Source organism: Microtus ochrogaster, chromosome 4 (assembly GCF_000317375.1).
Source record: "Microtus ochrogaster isolate Prairie Vole_2 chromosome 4, MicOch1.0, whole genome shotgun sequence".
Classification (NCBI taxonomy): domain Eukaryota; kingdom Metazoa; phylum Chordata; class Mammalia; order Rodentia; family Cricetidae; genus Microtus; species Microtus ochrogaster.
Window position 1 is genome coordinate 37,729,542 of NC_022011.1, and position 17,203 is coordinate 37,746,744.

General features: G+C 38.5%; 1 protein-coding gene and 1 pseudogene across 6 annotated transcripts in view; both read left to right on the forward strand.

Moving 5' to 3' along the window:
• The window catches only part of Rabgap1 (RAB GTPase activating protein 1), a 158,793-nt gene that overhangs the window by 32,620 nt on the left and 108,970 nt on the right, over nucleotides 1-17,203 (forward strand). For all 6 annotated transcript variants that reach the window (XM_026777425.1, XM_026777415.1, XM_026777419.1 and 3 more), the window contains 7 exons: nucleotides 2,666-2,885; nucleotides 3,578-3,782; nucleotides 6,444-6,618; nucleotides 7,720-7,877; nucleotides 12,063-12,173; nucleotides 13,066-13,132; nucleotides 15,348-15,450. In XM_026777425.1, the coding sequence (XP_026633226.1) occupies nucleotides 2,666-2,885; nucleotides 3,578-3,782; nucleotides 6,444-6,618; nucleotides 7,720-7,877; nucleotides 12,063-12,173; nucleotides 13,066-13,132; nucleotides 15,348-15,450 (1,039 nt within the window). The remainder of the gene's footprint in view (nucleotides 1-2,665; nucleotides 2,886-3,577; nucleotides 3,783-6,443; nucleotides 6,619-7,719; nucleotides 7,878-12,062; nucleotides 12,174-13,065; nucleotides 13,133-15,347; nucleotides 15,451-17,203) is intronic.
• Nucleotides 14,216-15,009, forward strand: LOC113455490 (annotated as a pseudogene).

Genomic DNA, 17,203 nt, shown 5'->3' on the forward strand with positions numbered 1-17,203 from the left:
TGACTGAGCCATCTCACCAGCATGTCAACATATTCTTATTATCTATCACTTGTAAATGGATGAAGGAATAAATTTTAAAAAGTTAAAATAACTCCAGTTTTCAGGCTAGTGGTGGTATACACTTTTAGTCCCAACACTTGGAAGGCAGAAGAAGCAGGCGGATCTGTGAGTTTGAGGCCCGTCTGATCTACAGAGCTTGTGCCAGGACAGGCTCCAGAGCTCCACAAAGAAACCCTGTTTGGAAAAGAAAAACAAACAAACAAACAAACAAAAAACCCTCCAGTTCTAGGTGATCTTACCCTCTTATGCATTTATACGTATGTACACATCAATAAAAAATAAAATATTTAAAAATTAGTGACAGTTATTATTTTAATGAGCGGTATTGAGGGCCTGGGAATGTAGAGCACCTTCCTAGTATGTACATGGTATTGGTTCAATGCCCAAGAATTTTTTTTTGATAGAATTTTTTTTTTTTTAAGAGAAAGAAGGGGGAAAAAAATCATTTGAAGTAAGCCCTGAATGAAATGAAGAAAACCATAGGAGACTGAGAAACTTTTCAATGTCAGAACCAGATACAGAGACACTTAGGCAGAGGCTCCAGCAGGGCCAGAGGAGTAAATGGGACCAGTGTGATCTGACGGGGGCAGGGCCACAACATGGCCTGTTTTGTTTTGTTTTTGGATCTTGGTTACAAGTTTGAGCTTTGTTCTAAACGTGAGGAGAATTCTTGAAAGTTTTGAATGGGAACATGATCTAATTTACATTTTAAAAAGCTAGCTAGCTGAGAGTGATGCCCAGCATGATAGCAAGACCTACTCCCAAGAACACTGTTGACAATTATTAAGACAAAAATAAAATGTAGCATTTCAAACCTCTGGAAATCTTGGAAAAGAAGTGCAGCAAATAAAAAATCTTAATCATGAAAGTACAGTAAGATTCTCTCATTTTGCACTTCACCATCTTGTTCCTCTCTCACCTCAGGAACACGATAACCATATCCACTCTGCAGACCGGTACATAATCAAGATGGCCTAGGAGGAATGGGGAATGGATCAAAGAATGAGGTCAAAATGTAGTTTATGAAAAAAATATTAGAAAGAAAATAGGGTTCGGGAAGGTCATTGACCCAACTCAACTCCTAGTTCCAGAGCAGAGACTCAGATTTTTGCCTGGAAGGAGCTACAAGCCATAAAACAGCTCTTCAACAGATGGAATCAGAAGTCCTCAAGTGGGGTCAAGATCCTAAGTACAACATATTGTCTAGAGTGTCTAGTTTTCAACAACAACAAAACGTGGACATACATAGAAATAAAATACTATCTATTCACTGAAAAGAAAAAAAGCAGGCAACAGAAATTTCTAGTTAGTGACCATTGAAATTAATATATTAAACATTCCAAGCCAACCAGAGCTACACAGACAAACCTTGTCTTAAAAAAGCGGAAGAAAAAAAAACATTTCAAAGTGGTCTTTTATTGCTATGTCCAACAAATTATAGAATATCATGCTTGCGGAACAGATATATACATGACAATAACATCAAATACTGTAGACAGTATATATAAGGAAAACTGGAGAGATGAGTTAGTAGTTAAGAATACTGACTGTTCTTCCAGAGGTCCCAGGTTAGATGCCCAGCACTCACAGGGTGGCTCACTGCTGTCTGTAACATTAATTCCAGGGACGCTGCCAAGCTCTTTTGACTTCCACCAGCACCAGAGGCATTTAGACAAAACTATCCCTAAGGAACTACATTGCTTTTAAAGAGTTACCTGAAAATTCTGGAACTAAAAAGTATAATAATCAATAAATGTTTGGTAATGGTATTCAGAATGCCCCCCATGTAGCCCTTCCTTTTAATTTTTTTTCTAAATTAATTATTTTATTATTTTTTTGTTTTGTTTTGTTTTGCTTTTTTGTTTTGTTTTTTTGAAACAGGATTTCTCTCTAGCTTTGGAGCCTGTCCTGGAACTAGCTCTTGTAGACCAGGCTGGCCTTGAACTCACAGAGACCCACCTGCCTCTGCCTCCTGAGTGCCACCACTGCCTGGCTTATTTTATTAATTTTTAAGATATTTCTTAAACAGTAAGTTTCTTGGTTTTATTATCTGTATGATTTTTTTTTTTAGCATCAAACAGTCTTAACTTAATTTTGCAGTTGTTCACTCTGGTTTATGAGCAACTAATGATAAACTATTAGAAACAAACAAACATAAAAGATAAAGTAAGTCATTGGAATACAGTACTTTTCTTTCTTAGGACTGACATACTCATGCTGACAGCTTTACTCGCATGTCTCAGTTCATATATAAATCAAGGAGACTTATTACAGGAGACTGAGTCATAAAATATTGTGAGCTTTTACTGTATTTTGCATCTGTTTTAACTTTTGGAAACAAGCACATTTTTTCTTAAGAAACATTATTAAACAGAAAATTATGATATTGTCATGTTATCTATTTGTGAATATTGTTTTAGATTCATTCTGTACTATTTCATGGAAAACTGGAGGAAGAAAGCAGCTGCAGCCTTTATTTGTTTTAGGACATCTATTTGAGAGTGATGTCCAGCACACTGCCTTTGCTGATTGTTTGCTTCAGAACATGGGTCTGCTTGAATCAGTGCTGGCCTCTTGCTTTGCTGATTGTGTTTGTGACCCTTAGATTGTAGGGAATGGAAGTGAGCAGCAGCTGCAGAAAGAGCTCGCAGATGTGCTGATGGACCCTCCCATGGATGACCAGCCAGGGGAAAGGTCACAGCCAGATGGTGAAGGAGATGGGCCTCTTTGTAATCAACTCTCAGCTTCGTCTACCATTAACCCTGTGCCACTAGCAGGACTTCAAAAACCAGAGATGAGTTTGCCAGTGGAACCTGGACAAGGAGGTTAGGATTGCTGCATTGCTTATGTAACTGAAGGTTTTTTTACTTGAGTGTTTCTGTCCTATACTAGATTCAATAATTTGAAAACCATTTAAGTTCTCTAAAAGCTCCAAATTGTAGACCTAAGAAGTTGTCAAATATATATGCCATTCTGACCTTTCCTTTAACTTTTTCTATTATACCAAAGAATGAAAAACAGTAGTTGGTCACTGAATGTGCATTTGGCTTAGATGTAAATTATAAAATCAGAACAAATTAGGGAACAGAAAGAGGAGTCAGAGCTGAATCTCAGGTTACATTTTGGGTTTGAATTTAACATCAGTGCCTGAAAATATTGGTATTAGAGTTCAAGTGAAAGCTTTCTAGCTTCTATGGGCATTCTATCTATCTATCTATCTATCTATCTATCTATCTATCTATCTATCTATCTATCTATCTATCTATCTATCTATCTAATCTATCTACCTACCTACCTACCTATCTATTTATCTATCTACCTAGCTACCTACTTATCTCTATCTATCTATCTATCTATCTATCTATCTATCTATCTATCTATCTATCTATCTATCTATCTATCTTATTTTGCCCACTGGAAATTTGGCATACTATATGTACTTGATTTTTTTAATGTAAATGTGTCTTTTAGATGTTTAGAGAAGAAGAAGCATATTCTTATATTTTGTTTCTTTCAGATTCTGAAGTGTCAAGTCCTTTCACACCAGTGGCTGATGAGGATAGTGTGGTTTTTAGTAAATTAACTTACTTAGGCTGTGCCTCAGTAAATGCTCCCCGGAGTGAAGTGGAAGCCTTGAGGATGATGTCCATCTTGAGAAGTCAGTGTCAGATTTCTCTGGATGTGACCCTCTCAGTGCCGAATATATCTGAAGGAACTGTGAGGTAAGTCTGGCCTCTGTGAAGTGCTGTTGCACAAGGAAGCACTCACTAGTAGGTAACATATGCCATATTCATATCCTCCTCGAATTTCAACCCTCATGAGAAATGGATGTTCATTTGTACATGCTCCACATCCCAATCCCATCCTGTATACACTATTAGAGATTTAAATGGTTTGGGGATAATTGAAACATACTGACAATGAGAGAAAGATTTCCTCTTCTTTTTTAAAATGAGAAATCAGAGTTCCAGAGAAGTCCTAGAAATGAGTATTGTTTATTCAAAGACATAAAGATAGCCATGACATGATTGTTATCAATGAGTTAAATAAAGAATTGCTAATTCAGAAATATGTTTATTTCAGAAAAATAACATGAGTTAAAAAAACTTTTAATTTTACTTTCTCGTTTATAATCATTTAAAATCTTGGCTCATGTATATGCTTTATAAAGGCCAAGGAAATAGCTGTGTATCACAAGGATATGAATTCAAAGGATTATGGCACTAGCTTATGATCCCAGTGCTAGGGAGGCCAACAGATCAGTCAGTCTCAGTGTCTGTATGTCTGTCATTTCTTTCTTTTTCTCTCTGCCCCCCCCCGTTTCTCTCTGTGTGTGTGTGTGTGTGTGTGTGTGTGTGTGTGTGTGTGTGTGTGTGTGTGTTTATGTGTTCTCTCTGTCTGGTGGGGGGGGCGCTCACACACACTGTAGATGTCTCCTGAGCAATAGCTCCGAGTTAATCTTATATCTTCTTGTGTAGTCACATACCCAGTACCAAACTCTTTGTGTATGTGTGTGCTCACCTTTGTGTTGCAGTAATAGAACCCTAAAGAAATGATTTTTAAAAAAGAAGTATTCGTTTTGGTAAGTGGTTTCAGAGGTTTTAGTCCAAGGTCAGCTGCTCAGTGTCTCTCTGCCTGGTGAGGTAATATATCACAGCAAAGGGCCTTGGTAGGGGAAATCTTTTATTTATTTATTTATTTTATTTACTCTTTTTTTGTTTTTTTTTGAGACAGAGTTTCTCCATAGCTTTGGAGCCTGTCCTGGAACTAGCTCTTGTAGACCAGACTGCCTCAAGCTCACTGAAATCCACCTGCCTCTGCCTCCCGAGTGCTGGGATTAAAGGTGTGTGGTCAGTTATTGTGCAATTATTTAGTGCCTTTTAAGTGGGTGGGTAATTTGCTTGGTCTTAATTTCCTTAGGATACATTCCTGGTATACTTATTGGCTCAAAAGTCTCCCCGTTGTTACTGCTTTTATTGTGTTTAGAAAATAATTGATCCGGGGCTGGAGAGATGGCTCAGTGGTTAAGAGCACTGACTGCTTTTCCAGAGTACCCGAGTTCCAACTCCCGGCACCCACATGGCAACTCACACCTGTCTGTAACTCCAGTTCCAGGGAAACCCGACAGACATGCACACGGGCAAAACACCAATAAACATTAAAGAAAAATAATAAATTATTAAAAATAATAATTGACTCAATTTTTACTTTGGTCAGTAGTTTCTGTGTTTTTCAATTCCCTTAGAAACATGCTGGGTTTTTCAGCCAGGCAGTAGTGGCGCACGCCTTTAATCCCAGCACTTAGGAGGCGGAAGCAGGCAGGTCTCTTTGAGTTGGATACCAGCCTGGTCTACAGAATGAGTTCCAGGACAGATTCCAAAACTACAGAGAAACCCTGTCTTGAAAAACAAACAAAACCAAACAAAAGATTAATTGTGATTACTTTTAATGTGCATTTCAAAGTGAATACTTATTCTAACAACTAAAATTATACTTTGTATACTAATAGAGTTTCCTTCAGTAAGGAATTAAGAAAACATCTATCTTGCCCCACATTCTCAGAGCCTTTGGGAAAGAGTCTTTAACCTGGGTTAGAGCCCCTTTTGGGTTCTTCCATTTTGAAGAACATTTCCCATTGATGGCTTTGCCTTGCAGTGTGGAAATTGTATAGTTACTTCTTGACCTTCCGTCACGATCTTTAGTGCCCTAAAGAGTCTAGAATATCGAAGCTATCACATAAATACTTGTGGAGTAAGTAGATTTGATTGGGTGATGTCCTTTTGACTTGCATTAACTATGCTTTGGATTTAATATGTGGTTTTGAGCAATGGTTTTTATGCTCAATCATGCACTGCAATTTTTTTTTACTTTTATAAACAGAACATTCTTTTTTTTGAGACAGGGTTTCTCTGTGGTTTTTTGGAGCCTGTCCTGGAACTAGCTCTTGTAGACCAGGCTGGCATTGAACTCTGCCTCCCGAGTGCTGGGATTAAAGGCGTGCGCCACCACCGCCCAGCAGAACATTCTTTTAAAATGATAATCAGGTGCAAAGGTTTCACAGTCTGTTTAGTTAGTCTTAATTTAGTTAGTACTGGTTTTGTCTTTATTTTAGTTGCAGGCTACAAAACTCATATGTTTGCTGATGTTGATACATTTCTATGGGCCTCTCCCAAACATGCACTTCTCTAGATTAACATGGAATTATATGATCAGTACCTTCAACGTCCCTATGTGATTTATCTATCAAAATATAGTGTGCTTGGCTAGCATACTAAAAGTGGATTACATTATTTTCTTTCTGGACAGATGTCTTGAGTACTAATATAAATACAATATGTTACTCATAATAAATTTCTTTTTTTTTTCTTTTTTTGTCTGAACAGACTTTTAGATCCTCAGACCAACACTGAAATAGCAAACTACCCTATCTACAAGATCCTCTTCTGTGTCAGAGGACACGATGGTACCCCTGAAAGCGACTGTTTTGCATTCACTGAAAGTCACTATAACGCAGAGCTCTTCAGGATACACGTATTTCGCTGTGAAATACAAGAAGCTGTAAGTCTTTACAAATGAGATTTCACCACCATTACTGTAAATGGCACAGGACAGGGAGATACTAAATGGGTAAAATGATCCTGGGGTTTGCTGGCTAGCCATTCTAGTTTAAAGAGACTTCCTGGTTCTATAAGAGAAGTATAGAATATATCAGAAAATAGAGAATAATGGATGGAGACACCCAACTGCAGTCTCTGACCTATGCATACACACTAGTGAGCATACCCATGCACTTGTACATGCAGTGCTATAAGAGGCATGATGGTGATCGGCTGAGTGGATTAGACCCACATTCTTACCCTGACAATGACACATTTACAAGCTGTTCTATCCTGAGTTTTTCCTAAACTGTTAAAGCCATGCTTCTTATTAAAAGTATATTTACATAGAATCTGACATTAAGGATGTGATTTTCTTTTCAGTTGAGATTTTTAATTGAGTATGTATGTATGTGTGTGTATTTTTTCACTGTTTTTAAAAAATCCCTCTGATGATTTTGTTTTAAAACCTAACAGATTAGATAATTAACTAAAAAAGTGGGTAAGTGAAAGACAAGTGTTACTTTCTCCCAAGTAAATAAGTATTTAACCTCAATAAAACTAATTTCTGCTTAACTTCTATGGTTATTATGATTGCACGTTTGTGTACATGTTGGGGGATGTGGAGTTCAGTTGGCAACTTTGTGGCATCGGTTCCCTCCTTCCATCCTTAGGAGGGTTCCAGGGATCTGGCTCAGGTCTCTAGGCTTGCACAGAAACTGTCTCCACCTGCTTTGTCATCTCACTCACCCTCAGATGGGCTTTGTATAAAATGTAGACCTCCTCAGTGGTAGCCTGGTGACTTTCTACCATTACCCAGATGAAGATACAGAGCACACCCGGCATTTGGGAATGATTTCATTTGTTACCCCATCCTCCACCCCCCCCACCCCCCAAAAATGTAACTGCTATTCTGAGCCATATCCCCAAATGTTGATTTTGCTTATTTCTCTTAAAGGATGTTTGTTGTACAACAAATGCTTTTGTTAGTCAGTGGGGGGGAGGGGGGAGAGCGTTTCCTGTCTAATGATAACAGCCAATTTCCTGACATGTCTGCTTGTAGGTAAGCCGGATCCTTTACAGCTTTGCCACTGCCTTCCGCCGTACTGCCAAGCAGACCCCACTCTCAGCCACTGCCACACCGCAGACTCCAGACAGTGACATTTTTACCTTCTCTGTGTCTTTAGAAATAAAAGAAGATGATGGCAAAGGTTATTTTAGGTAAAGCCTCTTAACTGTTTATTTTGTGAATTTATTTAGTAAACTATTATCTGTGGTACAGAAGAAATTAGGTCAGATTAAATACCTTTCATACTTAAAATGGTTTTTCCTACAAGGAGTAAGTCAATGACAGCAATAAAAGTTGGAAAGAGATTTATAGTGTCAGTGTTTAAAGAATTTTAAAGTCTTGAACTCATCTTATAGATTACCTGTTACTTTAGCTGACTGATGATAAGAATTATGGCCTAAGTTAAGTAGACTACATTTAAAGCTAAATTTGTGTCTTAGGTTTACTATTGCTGTGATGACCAAAGCAACCTGGAAAGGAAAGGGTTTATTTAGCTTATGCTAAATCACAGTTTATCATTGAAGGAAGCCAGAGAACACGAATTCAAATAGGATAGGAACTTAAGAGTCAGGAGCTGGTCCAGAGGCCATGGAGTGTTGAAATATGAGCGGCAGGGCTGCGTCCCCTGTACCTGGCCGCCCACATGGCTAGCTTAGCTTATGTCCCGAAATAATTACACGGAAACTGTATTCTTTTAACCACTGCCTGACCCATTAGTTTCAGCCTCTTATTGGCTAGCTCTTACATATTGATCTAACCCATTTCTATTATTCTGTGTAGTCCACAAGCTGGCTTACCAGGAATGATCTTAACCTGCGTCTGTCTGGAGTGAGAGAATCATGGCGACTCACTGACTCAGCTTCTTTCTCCCAGCATCCTGTTCTGTTTTCTCCGCCTACCTAAGGGTTGGCCTATGAAATGGGCCTAGGCAGTTTCTTTATTAATAAGAAATCATTCCCACATCAATGGAGGGAGCTGCTTACTGGCTTGCTCCCCATGGCTTACTCAGTCTGCTTTCTTATGAAAACCTGGACCACCAGACCAGGGATGGCTCTATCCACAATGGACTGGTCTGTCTTCCCCACCACCACCCCAGTCACTAAGAAAATGTCACTAAGGTATTAAGAAAATGTCCTACAAGCTTGACTACAGCCAAACCTTATGGAGGCTTTTTCTTTTTAATATTTATTTATTATGTATACAATATTCTGTCTGTGTGTATACCTGCAGGCCAGAAGAGGGCACCAGACCTTACAGATGGTTGTGAGCCAACATGTGGTTGCTGGGAATTGAACTCAGGACCTCTGGAAGAGTAGGCAATGCTCTTACTCCCTGAGCCATCTCTGCAGCCCATGGAGGCATTTTCTTATTTGAGGTTCCTTCCAGATGACTTTAGCTTGTACTAAGTTGACAAAACTATTTAGCACAATTTGTCTTTGTTTAAAATGTGGTTTTTTGTTTTAAAGAACTTAAGATTTTTGACATCCAGTTTTAGCACTAAAATTTATCTAACCTTATTAGAAGGAGAAATATGAGTTAAAGATAATTAAAGTTTATGTTCTTTTCATTATTTAATTTCGTTCATTCATTCATTTATCCTTTGAGATAAATGGTCCTCGCTAGGATGCCAGGCTGGCTTACAACTCACAATGTAAACTGGGTGTGGTGGTGCATGCCTTTCATTCCAGGATTTGGGAGGCAGAGGCAGGTGGACCTCTGAGTTTAAGGCCAGCCTGACATCCTAATCTACAGAGAAAATACCAGGGCAGCCAAGGTTAATCAGAGAATGTCTGCCGTGTGTGTGTGTGTGTGTGTGTGTGTGTGTGTGTGTGTGTGTGTGTGTGTGTGTAGTCGGGGAAAGATCCTCAAAATGTAGTTCAGACTGGCCTCAAATTCATAGTAATTTTCCAGTAAGCCTCCTAGGGGCTGAGATTACAGGTGTGAGCCACCATACCTGCCTAGTTTGGTTTAAAAAAAATAAATAATTTTTTTTTTTTTTTTTTTTGAGTAATAGGAAGGACCCAGAAATAAACATCAAAACTTGGGTTTAGTTGCTGATATTTCACCAGTGTGGCCATTTGGAAGTTCCTTTACCTTTCTTGTATGCAGTTGCCTTACTCGTGAAATGCAGTAGCCAGAATTAGATTCTGAAGTTATAGTTGCAAGATGACTGAGTTTTTTTCATATAGCTCATATCATAAAATGAGTGATCATAATTAATAATTGTATATATAAGTCTCTTCTATGGTACCTCATAAAATTGGTAGAATCAAATTATGAGGAAAATATATGATTTCTAATAATTTGTTAAGTGAAAAGCACAACAGTTGACTTTTTCTTAAACTTTCTCTGAACTTTTCATGTCATCTGGTGCCAAATTTTATTAAAAAAATAATATGTATTACATTGTAATAACAGTTTAGGAAAATTTACCCCTGAGAAACTTTCAAAATGATTGGTTAGTTGTCTGGCTGGCTGGGTGCTCAGTTGCTTTGATGACTGATTGATTTGATCTCATTTAACTTTCTGAGCAACTCAGGTGAAATTGTGCCTTGGCCTCCCAAGACTAAAACGTGATCTTAGCTCATAAGGTGTACAGTGGGAATTAAATGTAAAGCTCCTTGTTTGGGTAGTGTAGTCATAGGTCAAGAAATGTAATTTGGCCCCCGGTATTTACTCTCCATCTGCTTCCTACAATGCATCCTTTGAGGCCATGGCCTGGAAGACACTCTGTATATACTGAGTCATGTTGTTCTGTGGCACTGAAAACTGAACCCAGGGCATATTAGGCAAGCACTCTACTGGTAAGCTGTATCTTACTCAGCCTGTTAGTCTTACAAGTTGCTGAAAGCGTATTTGTTTACATTTAACCATCCTTAAGACCACAGTAGGCTAAGGTTCTAAGGACAGTTGAAATTAAGGCCTGTCTGTAATGGATTAAATAAAAAATTCTGCGGGATCTCCGGCGGCTGCAGCAGGTCCTCTAGTGGTGCAGTGGTCAGCGGATCCCGAGAGCGGATTCCTAGGGAAGGACTGGTGCAGGTCCCTGAGTGGAGGCAGTGGGCCATGTGGCAGCAGGCAGCAAACAGCGGGTCTCGAGAGCAGCCAGTCCCTGGCAAGGGACTGTACAGTTCCCTAAGTGGCTGCAGCAGGCCAGAGAGACAGATGGGCTGCCACAAGACGGCTGGTCCCGGGCAGGGAGGGAGACACAGAGACATGGATAGACATGCCATGCAGAGTGAGGTTAAATATTTATTTAGTGGGTTATGGAAGGGAAGAGGGAGAAGGGGAGAAGAACACAGAGAGTGAGAGAAGTGGGGAGAGGAAGAAGCTGCTCTTTGAGAGGGAGAGGCAAAAGAAAGAAACTCAGGCTGCAGGAAGGAAGATCTGCCTGCCTCAGCAGATGGGGGAGGGAGTGGGCATGGCTTGTCTTGGATACAGAACAGATCATTACATTCCCATCTCTTTATTATAATAAAAAGGCAGGAGGTTAGGCACCTCAGATTAAAGGAATTGGGGCAGTGGATTATCTAGACTGCTTCCTGCTTTTTTGTGTACGTTGTCTTTGGGGGAGGGAACCTGAGAAAGCTGGGTGCTGGTCACATCCTGGTGTAGCTGGTCTGTTTGTTCTTCCTGTCCAGTGCTTATGGAAATGTATGGTGTCTCTTACACCTTTTTAATGTATTGGTAGAATAGAGGACAAAGATAAGTTAAGGGAAAAAAGAACATGTTTGTCATTTCTAAACTTTGCTGGAATTTTTTTTTGTTTGTAATGAAAGTGTTGCAAAATATGGATTGACAAATGCAAAAATGCACATATATTCCAAAGTAGTATTTATGTGATGAATACCTACCAGTTTTCAACTACTCATGTATTTTATCTGCCAAGTTCTCTTGCCATTAAATTAGTATTTTAAAGCAATAAGATAGTTTAGAGCTGCTGCATAAAAGCTAATTGCCACTGGTGCTGTCACCTTTGAGATCCGTGCAGCCAGAGAGTATATGGGAGATTAGGCACTGGTTTTGGTAAAGAAGCATTTTAAGACTTTTAAACTTTCTTAAGCTGGCGTTTATTGGCTACCCATAATAACAACAGCAGTAGTTTTTATTTCATAAGGTTATCACTACCTTAGGACAGTAACAGTAACATGTCATGGTTAGGCAATAAATAAATTGGTTACCCTTTTTTCCTTCTTGTTATTCATACTCAGTTCTATTTTCTTTTTTGCCACTACTTGTAAACCAGACAGAAAACAATCAAAAATCTGAGACTTTAAAAGAATTGTTAAGGTGTCTGTCAAGAAAATTGACATTAATGAAATGTATTGATCTTGCAGTGCTGTTCCTAAAGACAAGGACAGGCAATGCTTTAAACTTCGACAGGGAATTGATAAGAAGATTGTCATCTGTGTGCAGCAAACAGCTAACAAAGAACTTGCCATTGAAAGGTAAATATTTCTCTATGTTTATCTTAAATATGAGTTTTGGGTTTTATCTGTCTAGTAGAATAGTCATGCACTGTATTAAAAACTCACTCTCAAAATATTTTCACTCCTTGGTAATTCTTTTCTGTTTTTTGTTTTTTTCAAGAGAGGGTTTCTCTGTGTAGCTCTGGTTGTCCTGTAACTAGCTCTATAGACCAGGCTGGCCTCAAACTCAGAGATCCACCTGCCTATGCCTCCTGAGTGCTGAATTTAAAGGCGTCTGCCATCCTACCTGGCTCTTGGTAATTCTTTTGTATTTACTGTAATGTTTCATTACTCTGAAATCACTCATAAATCTTCAGTTAGTAGTGCTAATCTCCAGTATGTGGTAATTGTTATGGTAAAAATACAGTGCTGCAGGTCCCTGAATGGCAGCAGTGGCCAACTTAGACAGGTCAGCTGGTCACATGAGGAGCTGCTGGTGAGAGACAGAGACAGGGCGCGCCATGCAGCATGGGGTTAGATATTTATTTAGTGAGTTATGAAAGGGAGAAGGGGAAGAGTAGAGAGAAGGAGAGGAGGGGAGGCGAGTAGAGGAGAAGAGAAGCTACCTCTTCAGGAGAGAGAGGGAAAGGAAGGAGCTCAGGCTGAAAGTGGAAGGAAGATCCCCTTGCCTTGGTGGACAGGGGAGGGAATGGGTGGCACTTGTCTCTTAAAGGGACAGGGCAGACCATTACAGTAGTAAAAGACAAAGTTTGTTTAACTCAGTTAAAGATGATGATTGTGACAATACTAATTTATTAGAATGCTCCTTTTTCACCCATAAGAAAATTAATTGTTAAGTACATAACTTAAAATATATGTGTATGCTGTTAGTTTTATCACGACTTTATGTCAGGTTTTTTTTTCCCCCCAGGTGCTTTGGCCTTCTCCTTAGCCCAGGAAAAGATGTCCGAAATAGTGATATGCATTTGTTGGACTTGGTAAGGTTCTTGTCATAGGTTCTTTTGGTTGTGGTTGGTTCTTCTTAGAAGATTATAAACTATTTCTATTTCATTAATATATTGGTTTACTTTATCACACTGGACTCAGGACTTGTTTATATAAGTGTTCATTTAGGCTACAAAGCAATGCACAAGAATAAGGGAATTTCCTCCCCCACCACCACCACCACCCCCAGACAGAGTTTCTCTGTAGCTTTTTAGCCAGTCTTGGAACTCCCTCTGTTTGAGGCTGGCCTCAAACTCACAGAGACCTCCTGCCTCTGCCTCCCAAGTGCTGGGATTAAAGCTGTGCGCCACGACTGCCGAACCAGCCTTGGTGTTTGGACCTAGGTAGTACTGACAATAATTTTTGTGTACTTATCAGGTAGGATTGATGTGAGAATCAAGCAGCTGTGTATTTTATTCACAAGCAGAAGTAGTTGTGCATGGTGGCATATGCCTGTAACTTTAACACTTGGGAAGTTGAGGCAGTTAGTCACACAGTCAGACCTTATCTCAAAAAAAAAAAAAAAAAACAAGTTCAAAACAGAAAACTGAAACAAAAATTCATGTAAGTAGTAGGAGATATTAAGGTTATTGCTGTTATATGAAAATCATTTGAAAAACTAAAAGTTAAATGGTGATCATTCTCTTGACAGAAAATTCAACATAGGACTTTGAGAGGTAAATTACCCTGATTTTTTTTTCCATTTGATGTGATTTATATACATTTACCTTATATAACTTTAGGAACAGTTATAAAAATAATTGACGTGTTTTAATCTTAACTGTAACCATTCAGTGTACTTCTGCCTTTAAACAAAACTCTGATTCTTGAGCAGCTTTACACAAGGCTGCATCAGTGCCTTCTCTATTTCACAATACTGTTCAATAGAAGTCCATTTTATTGTCTTTTGAGTTTTGATGGATGATGGATGCCACAAGAAAAATTGCCTGCCCTGTGGATTGTGTAGGAGTTGTATATGGTGCCTTTGATACTGGGAATTCAATAAATCTACTTGAATATATTCAAAGTGGCTTTGCTTGTTTGGTTATAGATATTGTACCTCCCAGGAAGAAGAAATGACATGGAAAGAACTGAGTATCAAACACTATAAATTATATCACCTTAGAGTTAGAATTGATAGTATAGGAGTCCAGAAACTAGACTTGAATCATTTCTTCCACTAACCAAAAATTTTTTTTTGTTTGTTTGTTTGTTTGTTTGTTTTTCGAGACAATGTTTCTCTGTGGCTTTGGAGCCTGTCCTGGAACTAGTTCTTGTAGACCAGGCTGGTCTCGAACTCACAGAGATCTGCCTGCCTCTGCCTCCCAAGTGCTGGGATTAAAGGCGTACGCCACCACCGCCCGGCTCCACTAAACAAATTTTGTACTTAAACTGCTAATATGAAAATTAGATTTATTTATTTCAGATCATCAAGATAAAAATGAGTATAAGGTTTTAGACAGCCATTCAGATTTCATTAATGGTTTGCTGTATCATCCCAGAGAAGGCCAACCAATTGCAAGAGTGAGTAATAACTGTACCTGCAGTGATAAACTTGGAAGGAAGGCAAACAACTCATTTCCCCCCCTCTGGATCGAGTGTGCTGGCATCCTGAGAAAGCTTTTAAGTTGATGGTCACAGAGGCAAATAGAACAGTCTACTTTTATGCTTTTGTGGCATAATTGTCCTTTGAGTCAAAACAGTCATGCTTCATAAATACCTTCAAAATTATAGCTTTGATAGGAAATGATTGGTTAATTTGGGATGTATCTTGACCAGTTAGCCTTTTCACATGGATTTAGGCTATGTAGTCAGATCATCTGCAATTAATAAAAGTTATTTTGCAACCACTTGTTATTTTGATACATGACAAATCAGTTTCAAATTACTCTATCTTTATTAGTTTTGCGATACTGGATCTCCCTCTGCCTAGCATAGCACTCTCCCACAGTGTGGAATGTGGCAAGACCATGAGCAGTTATTGTTCTGGGTAACTTGAAATGTACAATCTTTGCAGTACTTTAGATTCCTGGATGGTTTTAGTATATATTTTGGAGACTTCCACACTGTATATCAAATATATGTAAATTCTTAAAAATTACTACAATCCTTATCAAAATTATATATTTTGAATTCCTGTTTTTAAAAGCCTAAAAATGAAGATAAGCCCACTTTTTCATTAAGGGTTACTTTTACTCTTTTCTTTAGGAGTCTATGGGCAAAAGTTCAGATGGAAAGTCATATGTTATTACTGGAAGCTGGAATCCAAAATCCCCACATTTTCAAGTTGTGAATGAAGAAACTCCTAAAGGTGGTGCAGAGTTTTAAGACTTACTTATTCTTATTTTACATATTTATCTATGAAACTCATTCATACCTGATGCTGACAGAGGTTAGAGAAGATGTCAAATCTATTGAAACTAGGTACAGATAATGATAGACTGCTGTCTGGATGATGGGAATTCAACTTGACTCCCCCAAAAGAGAAGCAAGTACTCTTAACCATTGAGCCATCAGTATCAGCCCATCGGTTTGTTTGTTTGGTTGGTTTTTGGTTTTTTAAGATGTGGACTCTGTGTAGCCTTGGCTCTTGTGAAACTCACTATGTAGACCATGTTTACCTCACACTCACTGAGGTCCTCTTGCTTTGCCTCCCAAGTGCTGGGATTAATGGTGCGTGCCATCGCCCCTGGCCTGATGATAGAAAATTTTAACATCACAGTTTTACGAAACTTTGGCGAAACAATTTGAATAATTCTGAAGTTTTTTTCTAAATTTAACCTAAAAACAATATCACTTTTGGTTATTTGTTTTTCTTTTCTTCCTTTCTCTTTCTTTTTCCTTCCCTTTTTTCATTACACTTACGTAGGTGAGCTGGGTAGTGGTGGCACATGCCTTTAATCTCATCACTCTGAAGGTCGCAGCAGGCAGATTGCTGTAAGTTTGAGTAATACTCCATTGTGTAAATATACCAGTTTCCTTATCCGTTTTTTGGTTGAGGGGCGTCTGGGTTATATCCAGGTTCTGGTTATTATAAATAATGTTACTATGAACATAGCTGAGCACATGTCCTTGTGGTATGATTGAGCATCCTTTGGGTATATCCCCCAGATTGGTATACCTGAGTCTTGAGGTAGATTGAGTCCCAATTTTCTGGGAAACGGCCATATTGATTTCCAAAGTGACTGTACAAGTTTGCACTCTTACCAGCAGTGGAGGAGTGTTCCTGTTACTCCACATCCTCTGCAGCATAAGCTGTCATTAGTATTTTTATCTTAGCCATTCTGACAGGTATAAGATGGTATCTTAGAGTAGTTTTGATTTTATTTCCCTAATGACTAAGAATGTTGAACAATTCTTTAAGTGTATTTCAGCCATTTGAAATCCTTCTGTTGAGAAGTCTCTGTTTAGATCTGGGTTTCATTTTTAAATTGCATTATTTGGTATTTTGATGTCTAGTTTCTTGAGTTTTTTATATATTTTGGAGTTCAGCCCTCTGTCAAATGTGAGGTTGGTGAAGATCTTTTCCCATTCTGTATGATGCTGTTTTGTCTTATTGACAGTGGCCTTTGCCTTACAGAAGTTTTTCAGTTTCAGGAGGTCCTGTTTATTAATTGTTGTTCTCAGTGTCTGTGCTACTGGTATTATATTCAGGAAGTGGTCTCTTGTGCCAGTGTATTTAAGACTGTTCACCATTTTCTCTTCTATCAGCTTCAGTGTAACTGGATTTATGTTGAAGTCTTTGATTGACTTGGATATGAGTTTTGTACAGGGCGATAGATATCAATCTATTTGTCTTTTTCTTTATGTCAACACCCATTTATACCAGAACCATTTGTTGAAGATGCTTTCTTTTCGCCATTCTACAATTTTGGCTTCTTTTTTAAAAAATCATGTGTTCATAGGTGTGTCAATTTATGTCAGGGTCTTCGATTCAATTCTATTAATCTGAGTGTCTGTTTTTACGCTGATACCAAATGTTTTTATTACTTTAACTCTATAGTAGAACTTGAAGTCAGGGATGGTGATAGCTCCAGAAGTTCCTTTATTGTACTGTATTGTTT